This window comes from Microtus oregoni, unplaced genomic scaffold (assembly GCF_018167655.1).
Source record: "Microtus oregoni isolate MIOR12 unplaced genomic scaffold, Mior012 000019F_ref0000042, whole genome shotgun sequence".
NCBI classification, from domain to species: domain Eukaryota; kingdom Metazoa; phylum Chordata; class Mammalia; order Rodentia; family Cricetidae; genus Microtus; species Microtus oregoni.
Window position 1 is genome coordinate 2,484,978 of NW_024543078.1, and position 23,785 is coordinate 2,508,762.

The 23,785-nt window shown below is 47.6% G+C and overlaps 2 protein-coding genes across 6 annotated transcripts in view; both read right to left on the reverse strand.

Moving 5' to 3' along the window:
• The window catches only part of Hnrnpm (heterogeneous nuclear ribonucleoprotein M), a 47,297-nt gene extending 46,333 nt beyond the window's left edge, over positions 1-964 (reverse strand). The window contains exon 1 of one of the 4 annotated variants that reach the window (XM_041669098.1): positions 776-963. In XM_041669098.1, coding sequence (XP_041525032.1) covers positions 776-888 — 113 coding nt within the window. In that variant the 5' untranslated portion in view covers positions 889-963. Of the gene's footprint in view, positions 1-775 lie in introns of all 4 variants that reach the window. The other 3 variants (XM_041669097.1, XM_041669100.1, XM_041669101.1) reach the window with 3 other exon arrangements.
• An 8,911-nt stretch (positions 965-9,875) lies between these two features.
• Marchf2 (membrane associated ring-CH-type finger 2) overlaps positions 9,876-23,785 on the reverse strand; it is a 37,271-nt gene continuing 23,361 nt past the window's right edge. Inside the window, exons 4-5 of one of the 2 annotated variants that reach the window (XM_041669963.1) lie at positions 18,872-19,081; positions 9,876-10,485 (exon numbers count right to left, since the gene is read on the reverse strand). In XM_041669963.1, coding sequence (XP_041525897.1) covers positions 10,327-10,485; positions 18,872-19,081 — 369 coding nt within the window. In that variant the 3' untranslated portion in view covers positions 9,876-10,326. Of the gene's footprint in view, positions 10,500-18,871; positions 19,082-23,785 lie in introns of both variants that reach the window. The other variant, XM_041669964.1, reaches the window with a different exon arrangement.

Consider the following 23,785-nt stretch of genomic DNA (forward strand, 5'->3'; position numbering starts at 1 on the left):
CAACAAGGGGATGACGAAGTCTGGCTATCCTGATTTCTGAAACCCTGAAAGCCCGAGAGGTGCCTTCACCTGCACACTATGCCTGTCGCTACGGACGAACACCGAGCAAGCAGGGATCATTCTCCCCACTTTTAGCAACTGCGCACTCGAGAGGAAGAAGGGCTAGGAAGAGGCGGAAGGACTCCGGGCCAGAGCCCGGGTCCGGGGGCCATTCTCCCGCACTTCCTGCAGCAGAGCTGGACGCCGGGGCTCTCGGAACCCGCCACGGGGCCCAGGCGGGCACCTTCTCGGTCCCGCCGCCGTTCGCTGCTCGCACACGTGATGACCGGGCGCGTTCCTCTCCAGCCCCTAACTTCGCGGATCTGAGAAACCGAGACGAGAGCCGTCCGGAAGCACAGTTGTAACGCGGAGGGGTGGAAAGCACAGCCTCCGTGGCGCGCCCCTCGCGACCCCGTGAGAGGGGCCGCGGGACTGGGGCTCGCGCGAGCCTGCGCGCCATCACCGCTCCCAGAGTAAAGAGCAGGCCACGGGCCTGAGGCCTCGCCGGCGCCCGGCCAGGCGGGAGGGAAGCGCCGACGGCAGGCAGGGGGCGGCCCGACAGGCGCTCTCCGCTTCGTCGTCGTCACGGCCTCCGCCGCCCCCGGCTCTCGGCAGGGAGAGGCCTGCGCAGACGCCGCGCCGCCATGGGGGAAGAGAAGCGGCCAGCACACCTAACGGGGCTGCGGAGAAGCCTGGCTGCGGGAAGAGGAGGGCACACTGCTGCTAGAACACTCACCCCTTCGGGCCGGGAGCCCCGTTGCCGCTCGGCACGCAGGGCGCGCCGCTCTCTTCCTCCATTTTGGGCTCTGTCGCTGCCACTTCAGCCGCCGCTTCGACCCCTGCCGCCATTTTCTCCGCGTCTAGGCTTTGTGTGAGCGAGCGAGCCGTGCGGAGCTGCGCCTGCGCGCTCACGTGACCCCCGCACGACCAGTAACGCTTGCGTGTGCGGCGACCAGCTCCCGCTTCCTACTCGCCTCGGGTCCCGCCCCCGGCTCCAGGCCACGCCCCCGGCTCCAGGCCACGCCTTCCGCCGCTGGAGGGCTCCGCCGTGAGCGCACCTACTGACCTAGTCACTCCAGCTTACTTTTCCCCTTCTGTTTTATTAATTTTTCTTGTTTCTTTTTTGAGGCAGTGTTTCACTACGTAAGATCCTTCAGCCCCTACCTATCAAGTACAGGAATTAAAGACATGCATCACCACGTCTATTAATTTATTTTTTAACAACTTCATATATATTCTGAGTTTGCTTGTGACTTTGTGGGGGCGGGCCTTTCGAGATGGGGTTTCTCTGTGTAGTCCTGGCTGCCCTGGAATTCACTCTGTACACCAAGCTGGCCTCGGAACTGAGAGATCTCTGCCTCCCAAGTGCTAGAATTAAAGGCATGTGCCACCAATGCCCGGCTGGGATTTTTTTTTTTTTTTTTTTTTTTTTTAGACAGGGTTTCTAGTCAGTGCAGACCTGGAACTCCGTATAGCAGAATCTGGCCTTGAATGTCTGGCTACCCACCTCCACATCCCGAGTTCTGGAATGATAGACTAGAGAAACCATGTTCAGTTCGTTCGGTGCTAGGAATGGAACCCAGGGACTTTAACATGCTAGGCAAGCACTCTACCAGCTTCAATCCCTTACACTATACTGTATTTTTTTTTATCATATTTACCTCCCCCTTCCCACTGAACCTTCCATGTCGTTGTTTTGTGACCTAGTGAGTTAGGATCACATGAGCATGGATGCTGGGTTTATTTACCTGAGCATGGGCAACTAAACAGTGGCTACACTACTGAAGAAAATGACACCTCCTTCCTCCAGCAACTACCACCAATAGGTCCTCAGGGAGGGGTGATGCTCTGATTTCATGGGTGGCAACAGCCATGGCATGCCAAGGAGACACCAGCTTTCTTTAAATGGAACTAGGGCAGAAAGAAAACGAAAATTCTGTCAACAGGAATACTTTTTATTAGTGTGTTTGTGGTGTGTGTGAGTGAGTGTGTGTACGACTGAATATAGGTTTTGAGCATTCCATGGCCTGCAAGCTGGAGTTATTTTCTCTTGGGTTCTGAGAATCAAATGCAAGTTATCAGGTTTGGTAGCCAAAGCATTTGTCCTGTATGCAGAATTCTCGATAGCTAACATCAAACTAAAACTTTCCATGCAATTCAAAGTGTTAGGAGAGATGTACACAGAACCTCCCTCCCGGCCTTTCCCCTGCCCCCCTTTTCCCTCTTCCTACTTCCCTCCCACTCTGCTTCTCTCTCCTTCCTTCTCTCTGTCTCCTTAATGGCACCTCCTGGGGCACCCTTACACCATCTCCAGAGGTGTTAAAGTTAGGATGAGAGGTTGGTGCCAAGCTTGGCAGGCCAGGAGAGCAATTGTGCCTTGTGTAATTATGTAAGTTTCTATAGACCTACAGATGACAATTCACTGATCATCTTCGCTCTGCTCCTCAGCCGTACTGTTCCAGCCATGAAGTCTCCCAGCCTTCTCTTGCTACAGGCCAAACAGATCCCAGCCTCTGAGTCTCAGCCTTCTGCAAAACTGGCTTTCCCTTGTCTTCCCAGTCAGGGCAACAAGATTTGTTTCCCGTTTTTTTTTATTTTGTTTTGTTTTGTTTTGGTTGGTTTTGTTTGGTTGGTTTTTGTTAGGCGTGGCAAAACACTGTTTTTAATGTGCCGCCATGCCCTACCCTGCCCTGAGAAGGAGCTTACGTACTAGGCAAGGGAAGGACCACACTCTATTGGACTCATTGGGAATGCTGATGAGTGTAATGTTCTGAGGTTCCATTTGCTTATCTGAAAGCAGGGTTAATAAAAGATGCACCAAGCCAGGCAGTGGTGGTGCACGCCTTTAATCCCAGCACTCAGGAGGCAGAGGCAAGCGGATCTCTGTGGGTTCGAGGCCAGCCTGGTCTACAAGAGCTAGTTCCAGGACAGGCTCCAAAGCTACAGAGAAACCCTGTCTCGAAACAAAAACAAAAACAAAAACAAAAGACTCTCCAGAAAAGCACCTTTCAGAGCAGCCCTGGGCATTAAATGCAGGAAGATGCCAAGTGCCCTTAACTGTTAAGTAACTCGGCATGCAACAAGAGCTCAAAGGTGAGCTAGTCAGGCATGGTGGCCCATACCTGATGGAGGAAGGTCATTGGCTAATAAAGGAACTGCCTTGGCCCATTTTATTGGTTAGAAGATAGGTGGGAGGAGTAAACAGAACAGAACGCTGGGAGGAAGAGGAAGTGAGGTCAGACTCCACAGCTCTCCTCTCGGGAGCAGACACCTGAGAGAGACACCATGCCCCATGCCCTGCTCCCGGGCAGACACGCGCCATGAAGTTCCGACCCAGGATGGACTAGGCTAGAATCTTCCCGGTAAGACCGGTTCTCACAGATTATTAGAGATGGGTTGATCAGGATATCAGAATTAGCCAGTAAGGGCTAGAGCTAAAGGGCCAAGCAGTGTTTAAATGAATACAGTTTGTGTGTTGTTATTTCAGGCATAAGCTAGCAGGCGGCTGGGGTGTTGGGGACGCAGCCCCCCGCCACTCTTATTACTACAAATGGCGCCCACATGGACAACTGAATCCACAGAAAGCCTGAAAAAGCTTGGGAAAGAGTAAAGCATGTTTTCTTGGTAGCGACAATTTCTCGGATCTACTCTGCTTGCTAGAGGCGAGCAAGTGCCTCATCTAAGAGAGGCTTCCTGACTCAGCTTTAGCTGCAAAGCCTGCAGCTCATTAAGAGGTCCTGCCACGAAACACTTAAACGGTGTTGACGAAGAGCTGAACGCATGCTTTTCAGTTTTCAGCCGTAGCAGGAAAAAAGCTGCGCCGTTTAAAAATGCCAGCTTTCTGGGCTGTCCTGCCAGGGCAAACTCTGACTATTTAAGGCAGGAGGGCCGGCTACTGAAAGAGGACTTGAGTGTTGTCTGTTGTAGCTCGCTTGCTGGCAGGCACCTTGAAATACCATAGAGTTGTGGCAGTAAACATGCTTACAGCCGGTACCTCAGCCATGAGGCTGGAAAGCTAAGGAATGGACTGGATCTAGCTGGCAAAGCCACGCCTTTAATCCTACCCATATTGCTCAGTAATTTAAAGGCTCGTGTGGTCAGAAAAAGAGAGATTCAAAGACAAAGAAAATTTCTAAATGGTTTGAAGTGTGTTAAAAATATATGCAGACTAAAATTTAAAGTTCTTAAAGTAACAAAAAAAAAGGAAGAGAGTTGTTGTGTGTGGTACACACCTTTAATCCCAACACTTGGTAGGCAGAGGGAGATAGACCTCTGTGACTTCAAGGTGTGGTAGCACATGCCTTTAATCCCAATGCCTGGGAGGCAGAGACAGGCAGATCTCTGAGAGTTCAAGGACAGCCTGGTCTACAGAGTTACTTCAGGTCAAAGATACAGAGAACCTATCTCAAAAAGCAAAAAGTTAAAAGTAAAAATAAACAAAATAGAGGTTAAAATAAAACGAACAAAGATGGAAAATACACAGAGAATTTTGATACTGTATGCTATTATGCTCTCTTTGAATTGTTTGAATGCTGAGGAAGGAGCAACAGCTGCTAAAAGATATTTATTTATAAATGCTGCTGAACTAATCCAACATAGATATTTTGAATTTGGATCTAAGGATATGATACTTTGGAAAAGAGATTCTTCTTTTGTTTTCACAGAGGATCAGACCTTGTGGATTGCATTTATCCCGATTTGGTATGATGGACCACGCGCTCCTGAAGGGTTGGTGTGAACACCTTCAGAAAATTGCTTTGCTCAACTGCCAACTGAGATGAAACTAGCACACAGGTTATACCATGAAAGGCCTAATTAACGAAGCCCCCATTCAGCAGGAAGCAGTTTGGAGAGAAATAACTGCGCCAATATTCCCAAAAAGTGTTTATAAATGTTCTTTTTCATTTAAAGGGGGATATGATATAGATATGAATAATTTGTATTAGTATAGATTTTGCTTTATTGATAGAGATTTAAGGTCAATTTTGTTATATGTATATGCATATTTCTGCTATTGATTAAGGTATTGTGATTGTGTAGTTCATTTAAATATGTACTGTATAATTAAGAAATATAGGTTGTTAATGGATAATCATCGATAATAATAAAGCTTGCAGTCATGTTAGTTAGATTTTCTAGATAAATAAAGATATATTTTAGATAGACATTCTTCATGTCTTTCAAAGATTACAGAATAGGACATTTAATGTTTTAATAACTTAGGACTTTTCATGACAATGAGACACTCTGCTCCTGGCAGCACCAATCTACTTCAAGAGGAAGATGGGCATCGAAGAGGCACCTTATGGAGTTTGATAGCCATTTGGGCAAGAAACTGCTCTTGCCTGGACTATTGCATAAACTGGACACAGAGAACCCACAGAGAGAGGACTACTGAACTTGCCTAAGGTGAGATGATCTTTCGGGGTTCCTGATTCATGAAAGAGTCTGCGAGACATTCTGCAGGACACAACAGATAGTGACTGAACTGACTTTGAATTTTCCTGCTTTATGGAAATGTCTGCTGGATAGCATGGGCCTGAAGGCTGAAGATGGATGCCCCAACGGCACAGAGGAACTTTGGGTGACTGTCCAGGCAGCGAGATGTCTCTGTCATTTCTAGAGTTTTAAAAGTTGTTTTTTTCTTGTTTGCTTAGGTAGTATTGTATCTTTCTGGAGTCTTTGATGGAGTTAAGAATAGTTATAGTTATAGTTTTCCTTAGTTATGATAAAGATTATTGTAACTTTTACTTGATAACTGTTTTGTTATATGTAATTTTGCTATGTTAAAGTTAAAGCCTTTTTTTTTTTTGTTTAAACCGAAAAAGGGGAAATGATGGAGGAAGGTCATTGGCTAATAAAGGAACTGCCTTGGCCCATTTTATTGGTTAGAAGATAGGTGGGAGGAGTAAACAGAACAGAACGCTGGGAGGAAGAGGAAGTGAGGTCAGACTCCACAGCTCTCCTCTCGGGAGCAGACGCCTGAGAGAGACACCATGCCCCATGCCCTGCTCCCGGGCAGACACGCGCCATGAAGTTCCGACCCAGGATGGACTAGGCTAGAATCTTCCCGGTAAGACCGGTTCTCACAGATTATTAGAGATGGGTTGATCAGGATATCAGAATTAGCCAGTAAGGGCTAGAGCTAAAGGGCCAAGCAGTGTTTAAATGAATACAGTTTGTGTGTTGTTATTTCGGGCATAAGCTAGCAGGCGGCTGGGGTGTTGGGGACGCAGCCCCCCGCCACTCTTATTACTACACATACCTGTAATCTCAGTATTCGAGAGGCTGAGACAAGAGCATTGCCACAAATTTGAGGCCAGCCAACAGGGGCTACATATTGAGGTGAGGCCAACTAAACAAAGGAAGAGGACAAGGAGCAACAGAAGCTGTTACTGCTATGGTCACATTCTACATCTTTCTAGAGTCTGCTTGGGGGTTGGGTACAAAGCTTAATACTGGGGCACCCGGAATCCCCAGCTCCTAAAGCTGTACAACTTCAGATAAAGTTTTATACGTTGGGCTTCGGTCTTCCCACCTTTAAAATGGAAGAGATGTGAACCAGGCTTAGAATTGCATCTCATCCGTGGTAATCCCAGGTAAGAGTGGATAGTATCACCATTAGATATCAGTATAAAAGGCCTTAGTACATAGGGCTCACTGGAAAAACAAAGCCCGCAGAAATTGTCCTTCCCTTTTTCCTTTGGGATGGAACAAGGGCATCCTACTAGCGTGTTTTGTGCCATTGGGCTACACTGATACTCTCATGTTGGTTTTTGTTATTATTGTTAATTTGCTTGTTTTTGTGGTTTTGAGGGTTTGTGGGTTTTTTTATTTTGTTTGATTTTGATTTTTAATAGGATCTCTCTATTTAGGCAATTCTGGAACTCCCTATGTAGACCAGTCTAGCCGTGAACTCAGAGATCTTTCAGCCTCTGTCTCCTGAGCACTAAAGGTACTAAAGGCGTGTGCCACCACCCATGGCTTATTCAATCTTCTTGAGACATGGTCTTATTCTACAGCCCTGGTCAGCCTGGAACTCGCTGTGTGTTTCAGACTGTCCTTGAACTCACAGAGATCTGCCTACCTTTGCCTCTGTGTGTTGGGATTAAAGATGTGTGCCACTACAGAAGGCCCTTTGTGATCTGTGTGTATGGGTGCTTGCCTCCCTGTGTATCTGTGTACCATGCGTATGCTTGGTGTCAGTGGAGACCAGAGAGGATGCTGAATCCCCCAAAACTGGAGTCACGGTTGTGAGCCATCACATGAGTGCTCTTAACCACTGAGCCAATTTTCAAACAAACACCCCCACTTTGTTTATTCTTAAAGTCGTTTGTTGCTGAGGACATCCCTCCATAGAGAGTATTTGCCTAGACTATGGAAAGCTCTGAATTCAATCCTCAGTACCATTAAAAAATACACACAATATATAAATAGTATAATTACTTTATATGTATGTGTATATACATACATATATATATATATATTGCCAGTGAGATCTCACTGCATAGTAAGATCATGTCTCAATAAAATAAAATAATATATATACATACATATATGTGTGTGTATACACAAACAGATTGCCAAGCATGGTGTTATATGCCTTTAGTAATGCCAACACTCAGAAGACAGAGGGAAGAGGATGTCTTTGATTTCCAGGCCAGTCAGAGCTACCTACAGACCCTGTCTCAAAGTGTGTATGCATTACTAAAGTATATTCAAAACTATATTTATGTAATGATCTTGGAACTCAAACCCAGAGCTATTCAAGTATTCAATCACTGAACTAAATCACCAGCTAAAATAATTTTTTAAAAATCATTTAAAGCCGGGCGATGGTGGCGCACGCCTTTAATCCCAGCACTCGGGAGGCAGAGGCAAGTGGATCTCTGTGAGTTCGAGACCAGCCTGGTCTACAGAGCTAGTTCCAGGACAGGCTCCAAAGCCACAGAGAAACCCTGTCTCGAAAAAGCAAAAAAAAAAATCATTTAAAAAATAAATTAAAAAAGACTTAAAATTTATTGGAGCGGGAGAGATGGCTCAGTAGTTAAGAGCGCTCACTGCTCTTGTAGAAGACAGAGGTTTTGCTCCGGGCACTCACAGGTCAGCTCACAACCATCTGGAACTCCATCCAGTTCCTAGGAATATCTTGCCCTCTTCTGGCTTCCTTGGGCACTGCATGAACATGGTAGTCATATATGTGGGGAAAACAAAACACTCATAAAGAATAAAATTTTGAAAAGACCATTCATCATAAATCCTGCGCAGACCAATGTGGTGGCCCAATGGGTGAGCGCACTTGTGCAAACCTGAAAACTGTTTACTGGGGCCACATAAAGGTGGAAGGAGAGACCCTGCTCCCCTAACGGTTTCTTCCCACCTCTCTTTGTTTTTCCTCCTGTGTGCATATGTGCATGCAGAGGCCAGAGGTTAATGTTGGTGTCTCCACCATCATCTTCTCCACCTTATCCACTGAGGCAAGGTCTCTCAGCTGAACCCAAAGCTTTGCCCATATGGCTAGTTCAGCTTGCTCTGAGAGCTCCTGGGTGCTGGGCTAGCATCACCAGGGACACACACATAAACACACCCCAAATCTATATATTTAGGAAGTCTGGTCTTCGTGTTCATGTAGTGAGCACTCTAACCACTGAGTTGTCTGCCCAGGCCCTGCATCCTGTTCTTTATCTAACACTCTGCTTTCACTTCATCCTTAGGCTTCCGTGCTAGCCTTAACTGTCAGCTTGAGAGAATCACGAGTCCCTGGCGAGTTGAGCCTCTGGTCATGACTGTGGGAAGCACACTTTATTTTTTATGTGGTTTCTCGAGACAGGGTTTCTCTGTAGCCCTGGCTGTCCTGGAACTAGCTCTGTAGCCCAGGCTGGCCTCGAACTCAGAGAGATCCGCCTGCCTCTGCCTACCAAGTGCTGGGATTATCTTTTATTTAAATATTTATTTATTTATTATGTGTACAATATTCTGTCTGTGTGTATGTCTGCAGGCCAGAAGAGGGCACCAAACCTTATTACAGATGGTTGTGAGCCACGATGTGGTTGCTGGGAATTGAACTCAGGACCTTTGGAAGAGCAGGCAATGCTCTTAACCACTGAGCAATCTCTCCAAGCCTCAAGTGCTGGGATTAAAGGCATGCGCCACCACCTCCCGGCCCCGGGAATCATCCTGATTGTACTGATTGATGCAGAAAGACTCAACTGTGCCTTGATTTCCCCACCATGAGGGACTGTAGCTGGAGCTGTGAGCTAAAATAAATGCTTTCTCTCTTAAGTAGCCTTTTAAAAAATTTTATGTGTATGGGTATTTTGCCTGCATGTATGTATGTGCACCACATGTGGGCAGTGTCCGTGGAAGACAAAAGAGGGCACTGGATCCCCTGGAACTGGGGTTAGAGACAACTGCAAGCTGCCATATGAGTGCTGGGAATTGAACAAGAATGGCCAGTGCTCCTAACCACTGAGCCATCTCTGCACCCCCACTTTAGTTGCTTTTATCTGAGTACTTTATCACAGAAATAAGAAAAGAAATGAAGCCGGGCAGTGGTGGCACACACCTTTAACCCCAGCACTCGGAAGGCAGGGGCAGGCGGATCTCTGTGAGTTGGAGGCCAGCCTGGTCTACAGAGGGAGTTCCAGAACAGGTTCCAAAGCTACAGAGAAACCCTGTCTCCAAAAACAAAAAAACAAAAGGAAAGAAAAAAGAAAGAAAAAGAAACCAAGACAGCTTCATAACAGATCCCTCCAACAAGCCAAGTGTTTTCCACTCTGCCCTCACAGAATCACCCACTTGGAGCAGGTCAGAAATGTAACTGATGAGTCGTGTCAGCCAGCAAGGACTCCTTTTATTCATTCAGGGGTGGCTTTGAAATGCAGTGCAACTGTATATAAAGTCCAGAGTGCCAGGAAAGCAAGCCGGCCAGGTGCAGAGTAGCGCTAGAAGCTTGCTGGAACCTTCCAGCCCAATGGGCGCCCTCAGCACAAGCAGCCAAAGCTGCTAGCCACGGACTGTCAAACCGATCTCAGCATGAGATGAGGGTGCCTGCCCCATCCAAAGCTCAGGTCTGTCCATCTGTCCCTGTCATATACAATAATGTGTGAAATAAAACCCTTGAAAGCATGTTCACCCAGGAGCACAGAGCAGGGATTGCTGTGGCTCTTTGCCTGAGAAGCATCGTGGCTGTGCATGAAAGGTCAGGCAGCTTCCATCCTTCCAAAGCAAGGCATTGTCATCTGCCTCTGGTTTCTCCACTACCTCAGGGCTCTGCCAGTCTGGTCTTCACACAGGGGTCTCCTCCGCCACCTTTTTCAAGAGTCCAGTAGCCAGCAAGGAGTGGTGGGGGTCCTCGGAGCCATCTGCTTCCCGAATCTTCAGGCGGACTTTCTGATTGGTCTTCCTCCATTCTGAGTACAGCTGGCAATGGTATCGGAAAGAGACCTGCAGGGGCAGTCCTGCAGTGGGTGAGAAGATAGAGACAGGCCTCTACCCGGGGGGAGGGGAGTGGCATTTGCCATAGAGCAAACCTAGAAGCAGCACCACATCTGGTACTTCTGTATACTGCACAGACACCCACCCATTGGTTATGAGTCCTATAAAAGTGAGGGCTCCACCATCTTAACCCCAGCAGAAAGCAAGGCTCTTCCCTTCTACAGCTGATGAGAATGGAGTCCTACCAGTCTCTTGGGACTATTTAACCCTGAGCAGTCACACAATGGCCCAACCTGGAAGCAACCTGTTCCTTCATAGGTAAGAGGATAAAAACGGTGATGTATTTACGGGACTGGGAAGATGGCTCAGTGGGTAGGAGTACTTGCTGTATAAGCTTAAGGACCTGAGTTCGAATCCCCAGCATCCATGTAAAAAGCTGAGCATGATCCTGTGTAACCCCAAAACTGGGAAGTGGAGGGAGACAGAGATAAGAGAATTGCTAGGACTCACATGTGTACACACACATACACACACATTTACACAGTCACACATGCACATTCATACAGACACACTCACACATAAAGACACACAGTCAGATGCACATATCATGCACGCACACGTACACACACACAGACTAAGAGAAGTGAGAGCTGGAGCTACAACTCAGTGGGAAAGTGCTTATCCAGCATGTGAGAGGCACTGGATTCCAGCTGAGGTACCATTAAAAGGAGAGTCCAGCTGCTAGTGCAGGAACAAGACCCAGCTGCTCAGAAGACTAAGACAGGACAATCCCAAGTCTAAGGTCTGTCTGGGCAACCTAGTGAGAAACTGTCTCAAAACAACAACATAAAAAGACTGGGGATGTAACTCAGCAGCGGCAGGCGTGCTCAGCCTGTGAGAGCCCTGGGTTCAGTCTTCAGTATGGAACAACAAAAGTGAGCCGTCAAATGCAGCACGAAGAAAAGTGAAATTCACATAACCAAGTGAAAAAGGATGATTTGAAGTGACTATATGCTGTTTGAATCCAAGTACACGACATTCCAGAAGAGGAAGAACTATGAAGACAAGACAAAGATGGGGGCCAGGGGTGTTGGAGTGGGGAGGGACAAACAGGTAGAGACACAATTAAAAATGGACACTAGTGTTTGGGGATGGGCACAACTGGGAAAGCGTCCAAAGTGTTAGCCTATCACCCTGAAGGCCTGCGTTCCATCACAGCACCACGGAAGCCAGGTGTGCTGGTGCACACAGGACATCCGGCAGTCAGGAAGTAGATGTGAGGATCAGGAGTTTAAGGTCTTCCCGGCCATCTGGGACCCTGACTGGACAAACAGCTCAGTTGATAAAGGGTCTGCTGTGCAGCATGAGATGTACATGTAACACCAGTGTCGGGAGTCAGAGTCAGGTAGATTTCTAGAGGTCCTCGGCCTACGAGTCCATGTGTAAAGAATCTGTCTCAGATAAAAAGTGGAGTGCTGGCCAGACAGCTCAGTGGGTAAAGGATGCTATGACAGTTTAAAAGAAAATGGCCCCCAGTGGGAATGGCACTATTAGGAAGTGTGGCCTTGTTGGGCGAAGTGTGTCACTGAGGAGGTGGGCTTTGAGGTCTCACATATGCTCAAGATACCACCCAGTGTCTCAGACCACTTCCTGTTGCTTGTGAGTCAAGATGTAAGAACTTGCAGCTCAGCCAGGTGGTGGTGGCTCACACCTTTAATCCCAGCACTCCCGAGGCAGAGACAGGCGGATCTCTGTGAGTTCGAGGCCAGCCTGGTCTACAACAGTTAGTTCCAGGACAGGCTCTAAAACTACAGTGAAACCCTGTCTCGAAACCGCCCCCCCCCCAAAAAAAAAGAAAGAAAAAGAAGAACTCGCAGCTCCTTCTCCAGCATCATATCAGCCTGCCACGTTGCCTTGCTTCCCACCATGATGATAACAGGCTAACCCTGTGAAACTGGGAGCCACCCAACTAAATGTTCTCCTTTATAAGAGTGGGCGTGGTCATGGTGTCTCTTCACAGCAACAGGAACCCTAAGACAGGCCACTGAGCCTGACAGCCTGAGTCTCATGACCAGGACCTAGAAGGTGTGGAAGGGGAGCACCAACTTTTATATGTTCTCACCTACCCAGGACACACACACACACATACACACACACACACGCACATGCACACACACACATGCACACACAGAAGAAGAGCACCAACTTTTATATGTTCTCACCTACCCAGGACACACACATACACGCACGCACATGCACACGCAGAAGGGGAGCACCAATTTTTATATGTTCTCACCTACCCAGGACACATGCACACACACTAAATGTTTTTAAATTATTTTTAAAACACGGGTATCATGCCAGACAGTGGTGGCTCATGCCTTTAATTCCATCACTTGGGAGGTAGAGGCAAGCAGATTTCTGTAAATTCCAGGTCACACTGATCTACATATCAAGTTCCAGGCCTGCCAGGGCCACACCACAAAAAAAAAATTTAAAAAAAAAGTGGATGAGCTGGAGAGATGGCTTGGAGTATAACAGATAACGGTTCTCGACCTACTGAGAATCCTTACGGAAAAGGAAAGAAGAGAATCATTCATGTCCTCTAACCTCCACACACATGTCATGGCACACATGCTCTCACACACACACACAAAATAAATGAATGCATTGATAACATATAAAAATAAGATGGACAGTGACTAAGAAAGGCGGCCTCCACATCCATGTGCACTGTGCTCTCCATGTGCTCTGCATGTGCTCTCCATGTGCTCTCCATGTGCTCTCCATGTGCACTCCATGTGCTCTCCATGTGCTCTCCATGTGCTCTCCATGTGCTCTCTATGTGCACTCCATGTGCTCTCCATGTGCACTCTATGTGCTCTCCATGTGCTCTCCATGTGCACTCCATGTGCTCTCCATGTACACTCTATGTGCTCTCCATGTGCTCTCTATGTGCACTCTATGTGCTCTCCATGTGCTCTCCATGTGCACTCTATGTGCTCTCCATGTGCACTCTATGTGCACTCTATGTGCTCTCCATGTGCTCTCCATGTGCACTCCATGTGCTCTCCATGTGCACTCTATGTGCTCTCCATGTGCTCTCCATGTGCACTCCATGTGCACTCCATGTGCTCTCCATGTGCTCTCCATGTGCACTCTATGTGCACTCTATGTGCTCTCCATGTGCACTCTATGTGCTCTCCATGTGCTCTCCATGTGCTCTCCATGTGCACTCTATGTGCACTCTATGTGCTCTCCATGTGCTCTCCATATGCTCTCCATGTGCTCTCCATGTGCTCTCCATGTGCGCTGTGCACACACTTCTGCACCATCTACTATGAACACAGAAGAATATTCCGTATGTGCTAGGGACTAACTCCATGGTAAAACACTTGCTTAGAATACTCAAGCTCCTGGGTTCCATTCCCAGCACCACACAAAGGAAAGAGAAAGAAGGAAGAAAGGGAGGGACGGAGAAAGGGAGGGAGGCAAAGAGGGAAAAAGGAAGGGAGAAAGAATTTCATTGGTAGTGGCCCAAAGTACTATTCGTAACAGGGTGAAAAATCCCCCAGATTGCCAAAGTACCAGATGAGTCACAGGGATTGAATAAATGTGGTACACCCATATAATGAATGGGTGTGCTCGGTAGCTGCCCCTTTTCTTTTTAAAGGATACTATCAAAGGATAAAACAAGCAGGTGTAAAAGAGTACATATGTCTCATGTAATCTATGTATTTTAAAATATGTGTCCCTTATGGCAGGAATGCATCCTGAGAACTGCATTACATCCTTGCTGTGAAAACATGGCAGTTGTTGTGGGAGGCCCTTCTGTGTATGTGTTGCTTTTATTGGTTAATGAATAAAGAAACTGCTTTGAGCCTATAGCAGGGCAGAACGAAGCTAGGCGGGGAAAACTAAACTGAATGCTGGGAGAAAGGTGGTAGAGTCAGGGAGAAGTCATGTAGACCAGAAACAGACGCCAGAAGGAACCTTGCCGGTAAACCACAGCCACATGGTGATACACAGATTAATAGAAATGGGTTAAATTAAAATGCAAGAGCTAGCCAATAAGAAGCTAAAAGTAATAGGCCAAGCAGTGATTTAGTTAATAGAGTTTCTGTGTGATTATTTCAGGTCTGAGCAGCCGGGAACAAACAAGTGGCCTCCTACAACAGGCAGGGTTTAAGATGCCTTTAACAGCTCGAAACAATGTGAGTATGGTAGTTAGAGCCTGTAGGACTATTACAAAGAGTAAAAGAGCAGCCTAGACGGGATGAGGTTCCATTGTGCCAGCATTTGCTTGCGTGTGTGGCGATGCACACTTGTCCCCCATGCAGAGAGAACTTCAGAGCCATCATCAGCTACGCTCTGAGTTCAAGTACAGGCTACTCATTTGTTGTTGTTTTGTTTTTCCAGACAGGGTTTCTCTGTGTAGCCCTGGCTGTCCTGGAACTCACTCTGTAGACCAGGCTGGCCTCAAACTCAGAGATCTGCTTGCTTTTGCCTCCCAAGTGCAGGAACTAAAGGTGTGCACTACCACTGCCTCACTGGCTTTGAGACCCTCTTTAAAAAGCCTGTGTGTGTGTGTGTGCGTGTGTGTGTGTGTGTGTGTGTGTGTGTGTGTGTGTGTGTGTGCTGCTAGCTTGAAACCAAGGGTCTCTCTCATGCTCAATATGAAAATCTACCACTGATCTGGAAACAACTTCTCGACACAAGGAACGACCCACAGCTGGACACATGGAGAATGCGAGGACTCTGGACTCCCTCTCTGATCAAAGATGTCACTGCTTGCTTTAGTGGTACCCCTACTTTATCTTACCACTTTTTGTTTCAATAATAGTCTTAGTGTTCTCTACGTTCCCCTCCCCTTTCCATATTCTCTCTCTCTTTAGTTTTTCTAGACAGTGTTTCTTTTTTTAAAAATGTATTTATTATGTATATAGTGCTCTGGGCACCAGATCTCACTATAGATGGGTGTGAGCCATCATGTGGTTGTTGGGAATTGAACTCAGGACCTCTGGAACAGCAGTCAGTTCTCTTAACCTCTGAGCCATCTCTCCAGCCTGAGACAGGGTTTCTCTGTAGCTTTGGAGCCTGTCCTGGAACTAGCTCTTGTAGACCATAGCCCAGGCTGGCCTCGAACTCATGGAGATCCGCCTGCCTCTGCCTCCTGAGTGCTGGGATTAAAGGTGTGCGCCACCACTGCCCAGCCTCCATTCTCTTCTATTCTTCCTTTTAACTACTTTTTAAATGTATTCTTACTACGTGTGTGTGTGTGTGTGTGTGTGTGTGCACGTGTGCATGCACCAGTGCACATGTGTGGACATCAGAGGATAACTTGTAGGAATCAGCTCTCCTTCTCCACCATGTGGGTCCCGGGCAGGTTGAACTTAGTTTGACAGCCATGAAGGCAATTGCCTTCACCCACCAAACACCAACTCACAACTACTTTTTAGTTTAAGTTAATTTTTTTCACAGACACATAGAAACCAGTAAATGTTACCTTCATTGTCTGTTTATTTCCTGTGCTAGGGATGGAAGCCAGAGCCTGATACAAGCCAGGAAAGAGCCCTACCATGGGTCCACACTCCCAACCCCTCAATTTTTCAATCAATACACCTCATACAATCTTTCCTAACTTATTTTGTCTTAAAACTTAAAAAAAAAAAGTTGGTTGTTCTTGTTAGGGCCTTCGTGTGAAAGCCAGAGGCCAGATCTGTGGAGTCAATTTTCTCCTGCTACCTATGAGGGTCCCAGGGCTGTGCCCGGGTGGCCAGGTCTGTGGAGTCAATTTTCTCCTGCTACCTATGAGGATCCCAGGGCTGTGCCCGGGGGCGCAGGTTGCTAGGCAAGCACTTTTACTCAGTCAGCCTTCTTGCCAGCCCTGTTTTTTTTTTTTTTTTTTTTTTTTTTTTTTTTTTTGAGAGAGAGTCTCATGCAGTCCAGGTAGGCCTCCACCTCGGGTGTCTGTAAACACAGCTGGTAGACGTAGTGCTAGGGACTAGAATCCAAAGCTTCTGCATGTTCCACAAGTGCTGTATCAACTGAGCCACTCCTCAGTCCTGTATTTTGGCTTCAATCCCTCATTGTCTACTCAGGTTCTTTGGATGGGACTATCCCATGTTACCCACACTGTCCCTAGCTCCTGGGGGACTATCCCATGTTACCCACACTGTCCCTAGCTCCTGAGGGACTATCCCATGTTACCCACACTGTCCCTAGCTCCTGGGGGACTATCCCATGTTACCCACACTGTCCCTAGCTCCTGGGGGACTATCCCATGTTACCCACACTGTCCCTAGCTCCTGGGGGACTATCCCATGTTACCCACACTGTCCCTAGCTCCTGGGGGACTATCCCATGTTACCCACACTGCCCCTAGCTCCTGGGGGACTCATGCTCTATCACTGCCGGCCCCCAGACAAGTTCTTAATATCTCTCCCTTCATTTTGTTTTTCTTTTTGAGGCAGGGTCTCTCTATGTGACCCTGGCTGTTCTGGAACTCTGTATGTAGACCAGGCTGGCATTGAGCTCTAGATCACAGAGATCTACCAGTCTCTGCCTCCCGAATGCTGGGATTAAAGGTGTGCCCCACCATGCCTACCCTCGTTTACTTATTTATTTGTTTATTAAATTTAAGTTCTTCTTTATTATTTATATGTATACAGTATTCTGCCTGCATGTACACCTGCAGGCCAGAAGAGGGCATCAGATGTCATTACAGATGGCTGTGAGCCACCATGTGGCTGCTGGGAATTGAACTCAGGACTTTCAAAGAACAGTCAGTGCGTTAACCTCTGAGCCATCTCTCCAGCCCTGTCTATTTATTTATATTGTGACAGAGTTTCATTGTAGAGCCCAAATTGGCCTTAAATTTGTTAGCCATCCTCCTGCCTCAGAGTCCTGCATAGGAGATTTCAGGCAGTGTAAATCAGCACAGCTGACTTTTGTCTTATTTTTGTTTGTTTGTTTGTTTGTGGTGCTAGGGAATTAATCTAGGACCTTGCACATGGACCACTGAGGAATCTCTCCAGCTGGGATTTAATTTCTCCTGCATTTTTCCTCTATTTACTGTGGAGGTGGAGTGGGGTGCACATGTGGAAGACAGGGGACAACTTACAGAAGTCTGTTCTCTCGCCCAGTGTGGGTCTCAGGGATCAAATCAGGTCATCAGACTTAGCAGCAAGTGTTTTATCTGCTGAGCCATCTCACGAGCTCTCAATTTCTCTCTCTCCCTCCCTCCTTCCTCCTCTCTCCCTCTCTCTGTTCTTTCTTCCTCCCTCACCCCTCCCTTCCTTTCTTCCTCCTTACCTTTCTTTTCTTTTTGAGACTGAGTCCCAGGCTAGCCATAATCTCACTACATAGCAAAGGATAACCTTGAGCATCTAACCCTCCTGACTTGACCTTCTCAAAGCTGGAAACTAGAGAGAATGGCACTGGGTAAGCACTCGACCGACTGAGCTACATTCCGACCAGATACCCCCTCCCTCTCCCTCTTCTTTTACAGTTTCATATATGTCTGTAATACATTCTGACTACCCTCACCCCACTCTCGCTCTCCCTACAAAGTCTTTCCCCACACTCACGTCTTTTTGCTTTGCTCTATGATACACTGAGTATAAAGGAGGCCATCTGTGAGCTCATGGGTTGGGTGTACCGCAGAGCCTTGTGGACACACAACTGAAGGCAATGTCTCTTCCTTCTCCAGTCGAAAGTAGTCAACAATTCAGTAGGGAGAGGTGTGTCTCATATTTTTTGGAAGGTTTTAAATCTCATTTTGTTGTTACATTTATTTAATTATCTCTGGGGCACCATATGCCATGGCACCTTTATGTTAGGACAGAGAGCGACTTGGGTCAGCCCTCACCTTCCACCACACAGGTCCGGGGAGTCAAACTTGGGGCCAGCTCACTGGCACTCAGTTCCTTACCATGTATCTGTTCCGCCCTACTTTATTCCAGTCTCTTCCTTGCCTCAGCCTTTTGCTGCCTGTCCCCTTCATCTCCTCTGACCCTTGGAGTGAAAGGCTCACTGTGGGCTGGGGTGTCCCTGGACCTGTGTTACAGTGCCAACCTGGGGCCACAGCAAGGGTGAGCTGAGGGGACCGCCTCCAGCAGAAGCGACACTCACACAGTCCAGGGGTCCGGCTGAGCCCACCTGCCTGGGCTGTGCCCCCCTCCAGCAGAAGCGACACTCACACAGTCCAGGGGTCCCGGCTGAGCCCACCTGCTGGGCTGTGCCCCCCTCCAGCAGAAGCGACACTCACACAGTCCAGGGGTCCGGCTGAGCCCACCTGCTGGGCTGTGCCCCCTCCAGCAGAAGCGACACTCACACAGTCCAGGGGTCCCGGCTGACACTCACACAGTCCAGGGGTCCGGCTGAGCCCACTCACCAGCGTCCAGAGCACATAGATGGTAAAAAGGGCGATGGTGAGGGCGATGAGCCCCACAGCCTCCAGCCGGCTATGCAGACGGAGGTGGTCCTGGGCCCCTCGAAGGCACAGCCAGCCTGAGATGGCGGCCAGCGGTGTGATGAACACGAAGCACACCATGTCACAGCACAGCGTTCGCTTCTCAGTGCGAGGCCCCGGGTCCTTCAGCCACTGCAGGGGAGCAGATGAGGGAGAGGTGTTATATATGGAAGGGGGGTACAGAAGGGACGGGATAGGGGCAGGCTGTAGGCCTGGATATTCATACATTTTTAAAGTAATAATAATACTTTAATATTATTATTATTAAATTAATAATTTAATAATACTGAGTCTGCTGAGTGCTCGCTTTCATTTTACTGATGGGCAAATAGAGGCAATAGGGGAGTTAATGCATTTATGCAAATTCACATAACTAGAGCAGGCTGACTATTCTATTCTGAAAATCTACAATCCAAAAAGTTCTAAAATCTTTAACTTCCAAAACACCAGCATGATGGTGGGGGGTGGGGCGACCGAAAAGCAGGACCAGATTCTGTTCCCACCATCCTTGTCAAAGGCTCAGGACCCAACACCTGCAGTTCCAGCTCCAGGGCATCCCACGCCCTCTACTGGCCTCTGCGGGCAGCTGCACACAAGTGAATACACTACACAGACATGCACACATATCTCTAAATAAAAAATAAAAACAAATCCTTTACTTGTTTCTTTGTTTGCTTTTTGAACCAGTGTAGTCCTGGCTGTCCTAGAACTCACAATGTAGACCAGGCTGGCCTCGAGCTCACAGAAGTCCTCCTATCTCTGCCTACCCAGTGTTAAAATTAAAAGTGACCACCCTTATATCCAGCTTAAGAACAAATCTTTAAAATGCTATCATGATAGCACAAGTAGAACCTTCCACACCATGAAATATGTTTTATATATACATCGCCACCAGCACCACCACCGCTGTTTTGGGTTATTATTGTTTTCTGAGACAGGGTCTCATGCAACCCATGTGAACCTTGAACTTCTGAACCTCTTGTTTCCAGGTATTGAGAATGTCCCTACAATGTCCAGCTCAAAATTATTTAAAATACTATATCTGGCCCATATATGCTCATATATTTGCATATTTGGTACTCAATTGGTGAACTATTAGGGAATTATGAGGTCTGGCAAGTTGGAGATATGTCACTGGAGCAGGCTTTGAGGTTTCAAAAGCCCACGTTATTCCCAGTTAGTCCCCTCTTTGTCTCCTACTTGAAGGTAAAATGTAAGCTCTCAGATACTGAATGGTCTCTACCTGCCTGCTGTCACACTCCCTGCCATAATCATGGACTCACCCTCCAAACTCTTCCTTCTATAAATTGCCTTGGTCATGGTATCTCATCACAGCAACAGAAAGAAAGGAAGACTGCCAGATGTGCTGTGGAGCGGTGGCCTGGTCTACACAGGCTGCCAGATGTGCTGTGGAGTGGTGGCCTGGTCTACACAGGCTGCCAGATGTGCTGTGGAGTGGTGGCCTGGTCTACACAGGCTGCCAGATGTGCTGTGGAGTGGTGGCCTGGTCTACACAGGCTGCCAGATGTGCTGTGGAGTGGTGGCCTGGTCTACACAGGCTGCCAGATGTGCTGGGGAGTGGTGGCCTGGTCTACACAGGCTGCCAGATGTGCTGGGGAGTGGTGGCCTGGTCTACACAGGCTGCCAGATGTGCTGTGGAGTGGTGGCCTGGTCTACACAGGCTGCCAGATGTGCTGTGGAGTGGTGGCCTGGTCTACACAGGCTGCCAGATGTGCTGGGGAGTGGTGGCCTGGTCTACACAGGCAGTTCCAGGATAGCCAGAACCACACAGAGAAACCAAAAAAAAAAAATGCTACTTAAATATTTTACATTTGTACATACAGGTGTGTGTGTGTGTGTGTGTGCACGCATGTGTGCAAACAGACTGTTCTTTCACTCCAGTTGCCAGACCCGAATAACCACACAGAAACTATATTAATTACAGCACTGTTTGGCTAACAGCGCAAGCGTATTCCTAGTTAGCTCTTATATCTTAAATTAACCCATTCCTATTAATCTATGTATTGCCAAAAGGCTGTGGCCTCAGGTAAGGTTTTCCTGGCGTCTTTTTCCTTCGGCAGCTACATGGCATCTCCTTGACTCTGGCTACTCTCTCTATATATCTATTCCAGCCTGACTAAATTTTGCTAAGCCATTGGCTGAGATAGCTTTATTCATCAACTAATAAAAGCAACCTACATACAGAATGACAGCCCACATCATATGTGTGTATCTATACGCATGTGTATGGGTGCCATGAAGGCCAGATGAGGGAGTCAGATCCTCTGGAGCTAGAGTTACAAGCGTTTTGTGAACAACTTGGTATGGGTGCTGGGAAGTGAACTTCAGTCTTCCAAAAGACCAACAAGTGATCTTTCTGCTGAGCCATCTCTCTCCAGAGGGAGATAGGAGAGAGAGAAAGAGAAAGAACTGACACCATATATGTTGACTCACTGACACAGTGGTTAGGGATTAGCTCAGTTGGGGAGTACTTGCCCAAGGTGAGCAAGGCCCCAGGTTCCAACTCCAGCAATACAGGAAAACAATTAATTAAAGTTAAAATATTGTATAAAACTTACTTTCAGGGTGAGAGTAATACATATATGAATGAAATATGGATTTCCTTTCAATTTGGACCCCAGAATACCTCGCATTGCTCATGAAAACACTCCAAAATCTGAACTCTCAAAACTAAAACCACTCTAGTCCCAAGCTTTTTTTTTTTTTTTCGAGACAGGGTTTCTCCGTAGCTTTTTGGTTCCTGTCCTGGAACTAGCTCTTCTAGACCAGGCTGGCCTCGAACTCACAGAGATCCGCCTGCCTCTGCCTCCAGAGGAGGGATTAAAGGCGTGCTGGGATTAAAGGCGTGCTGGGATTAAAGGCGTGCGCCACCACCACCCAGTTTAGTCCCAAGCTTTTTTTTTTTTCAAGACAGGGTCTCGTGTAAACTAGGTTGGACAAACTCAACGATATATAGACAAGGCTGGTCTTGAACTTCTGATCCCCTTACCACCACCTCGCAGTGCCGGGATTTATAGGTGTGTGGCACCATGTGGGGATTTATGAAGGTCCAAGGCTTCATGTATGTTATGTCACCCACCAGATGAACCACAGATCCCAGGCTGGGTGATCCTTCTTTCTCTGACTCTTTGGCACATGCACCCGTGTGTGCCACCACAACCAGCCCAAGCATTCTGGATAAGGGCTGTCATCCTTTGGCCCGCAAAGCCAGTCAGGACTAGAACCTGGCTAGCGCCACTCAGGGAGCACAAGCGCCTTGGTCACTCTACCTTACAGCCTCCCAAGATGGCGGGCCAAGGGAAACGAGCGTGGCTCGAGGCGGCTCAGAACGAATGAACTCCAAGGAAAGCAGCAGAAAGGTCCCTGCACTTCTGTGCCAGTGAAGGACACGGAACAGGGAAAGTGGGAGGAGCTCAGGATGGCTTGGTGGGTAAAGTATTTGCCACTTGAAGCTGATGGCCTGTGTGTGACCAGAACCCAAATAAAGGTAGAAGGGAACCAACTACCTGCAAGTCATCTTCCACATGAGTACTGTGTCACATGTGCGCATGCCCCCCACACAGAGTAACGTCATTTTTAAAAATGGGGCAGATGGCCAGAGAGCTAAAGGCCTTGCAGATGGACAGAGGGACAGAAGGGAGACAGACAAGAAAGAGGAGCATCAGACACTTTAAACTGGCATGTCAGGTTGAGTCAAGGGGAAGAGATGATGGATGAAGAGATTGGTCCCTCTCACTGTCTCATTGGTGGAGGGAGGCTTTTCCTGGTCTCCAAGTGACCTATAGTGGCCTTGACTGATCTGGGCAGTACTTCTGGTCTCAGGACTAGACATAGCTCCTCACACTTCAGTCCAGTGATATCTTCTCTGGGGTTCCCAGACACCATATGCCAGGGTGGCATCAGTGGAAACAGCAAGCACCTGGGGACATCCAATCACAACCCCAACTGTCATGCTCAGGCCAAAGTTCAAATATCTGTGTGATGCACCAAGCCAGGTGTCACCACGGCCATCTCTCTTGAAGGCACCCTTTCCCTCCCTAGTTTCTTTCCTTTTTTTGTATGTTGTACACGTGTGCCTATATTGGGGGGGGCAATGTGTCTGTGTGGGAGTGTTGCTGTGTGTGCATGTGTGTATGCACACAGATCATATGAAGGCTGATGTCAAGAATTATCCTCGGTCTGTCCTCCACCTTATTCGCTGAGGCAGGCTCTCTCAATCAAATGCAGAGCTCATGAATATAGTTTGTTTGGCCAGCCAGCTTGCTCTGGGGATCCCCTGTGTCTACCTTCTGAGGTTGTGATTACAGGCAGCTGCCACACCTACCTGACATTCACATGCATTCTAGGGCATCTGAAGTCTTGTTCCTCATGCTTACACGGCAAGCACTTTAACTGCTGAGCCTTGATATTTTTGCTCGAAAACGACCCATCTCAGATGTTTGTTCACACATCTAAAGAACAGTGTCACACCACAGATGCTTGTTCACACATCTCTAAGAACAGTGTCACACCACAGATGCTTGTTCACACATCTCTAAGAACAGTGTCACACCACAGATGCTTTTTCACACATCTCTAAGAACAGTGTCACACCACAGATGCTTGTTCACACATCTAAAGAACAGTGTCACACCACAGATGCTTGTTCACACATCTCTAAGAACAGTGTCACACCACAGATGCTTGTTCACACATCTAAAGAACAGTGTCACACCACAGATGCTTGTTCACACATCTAAAGAACAGTGTCACACCACAGATGCTTGTTCACACATCTCTAAGAACAGTGTCACACCACAGATGTTTGTTCACACA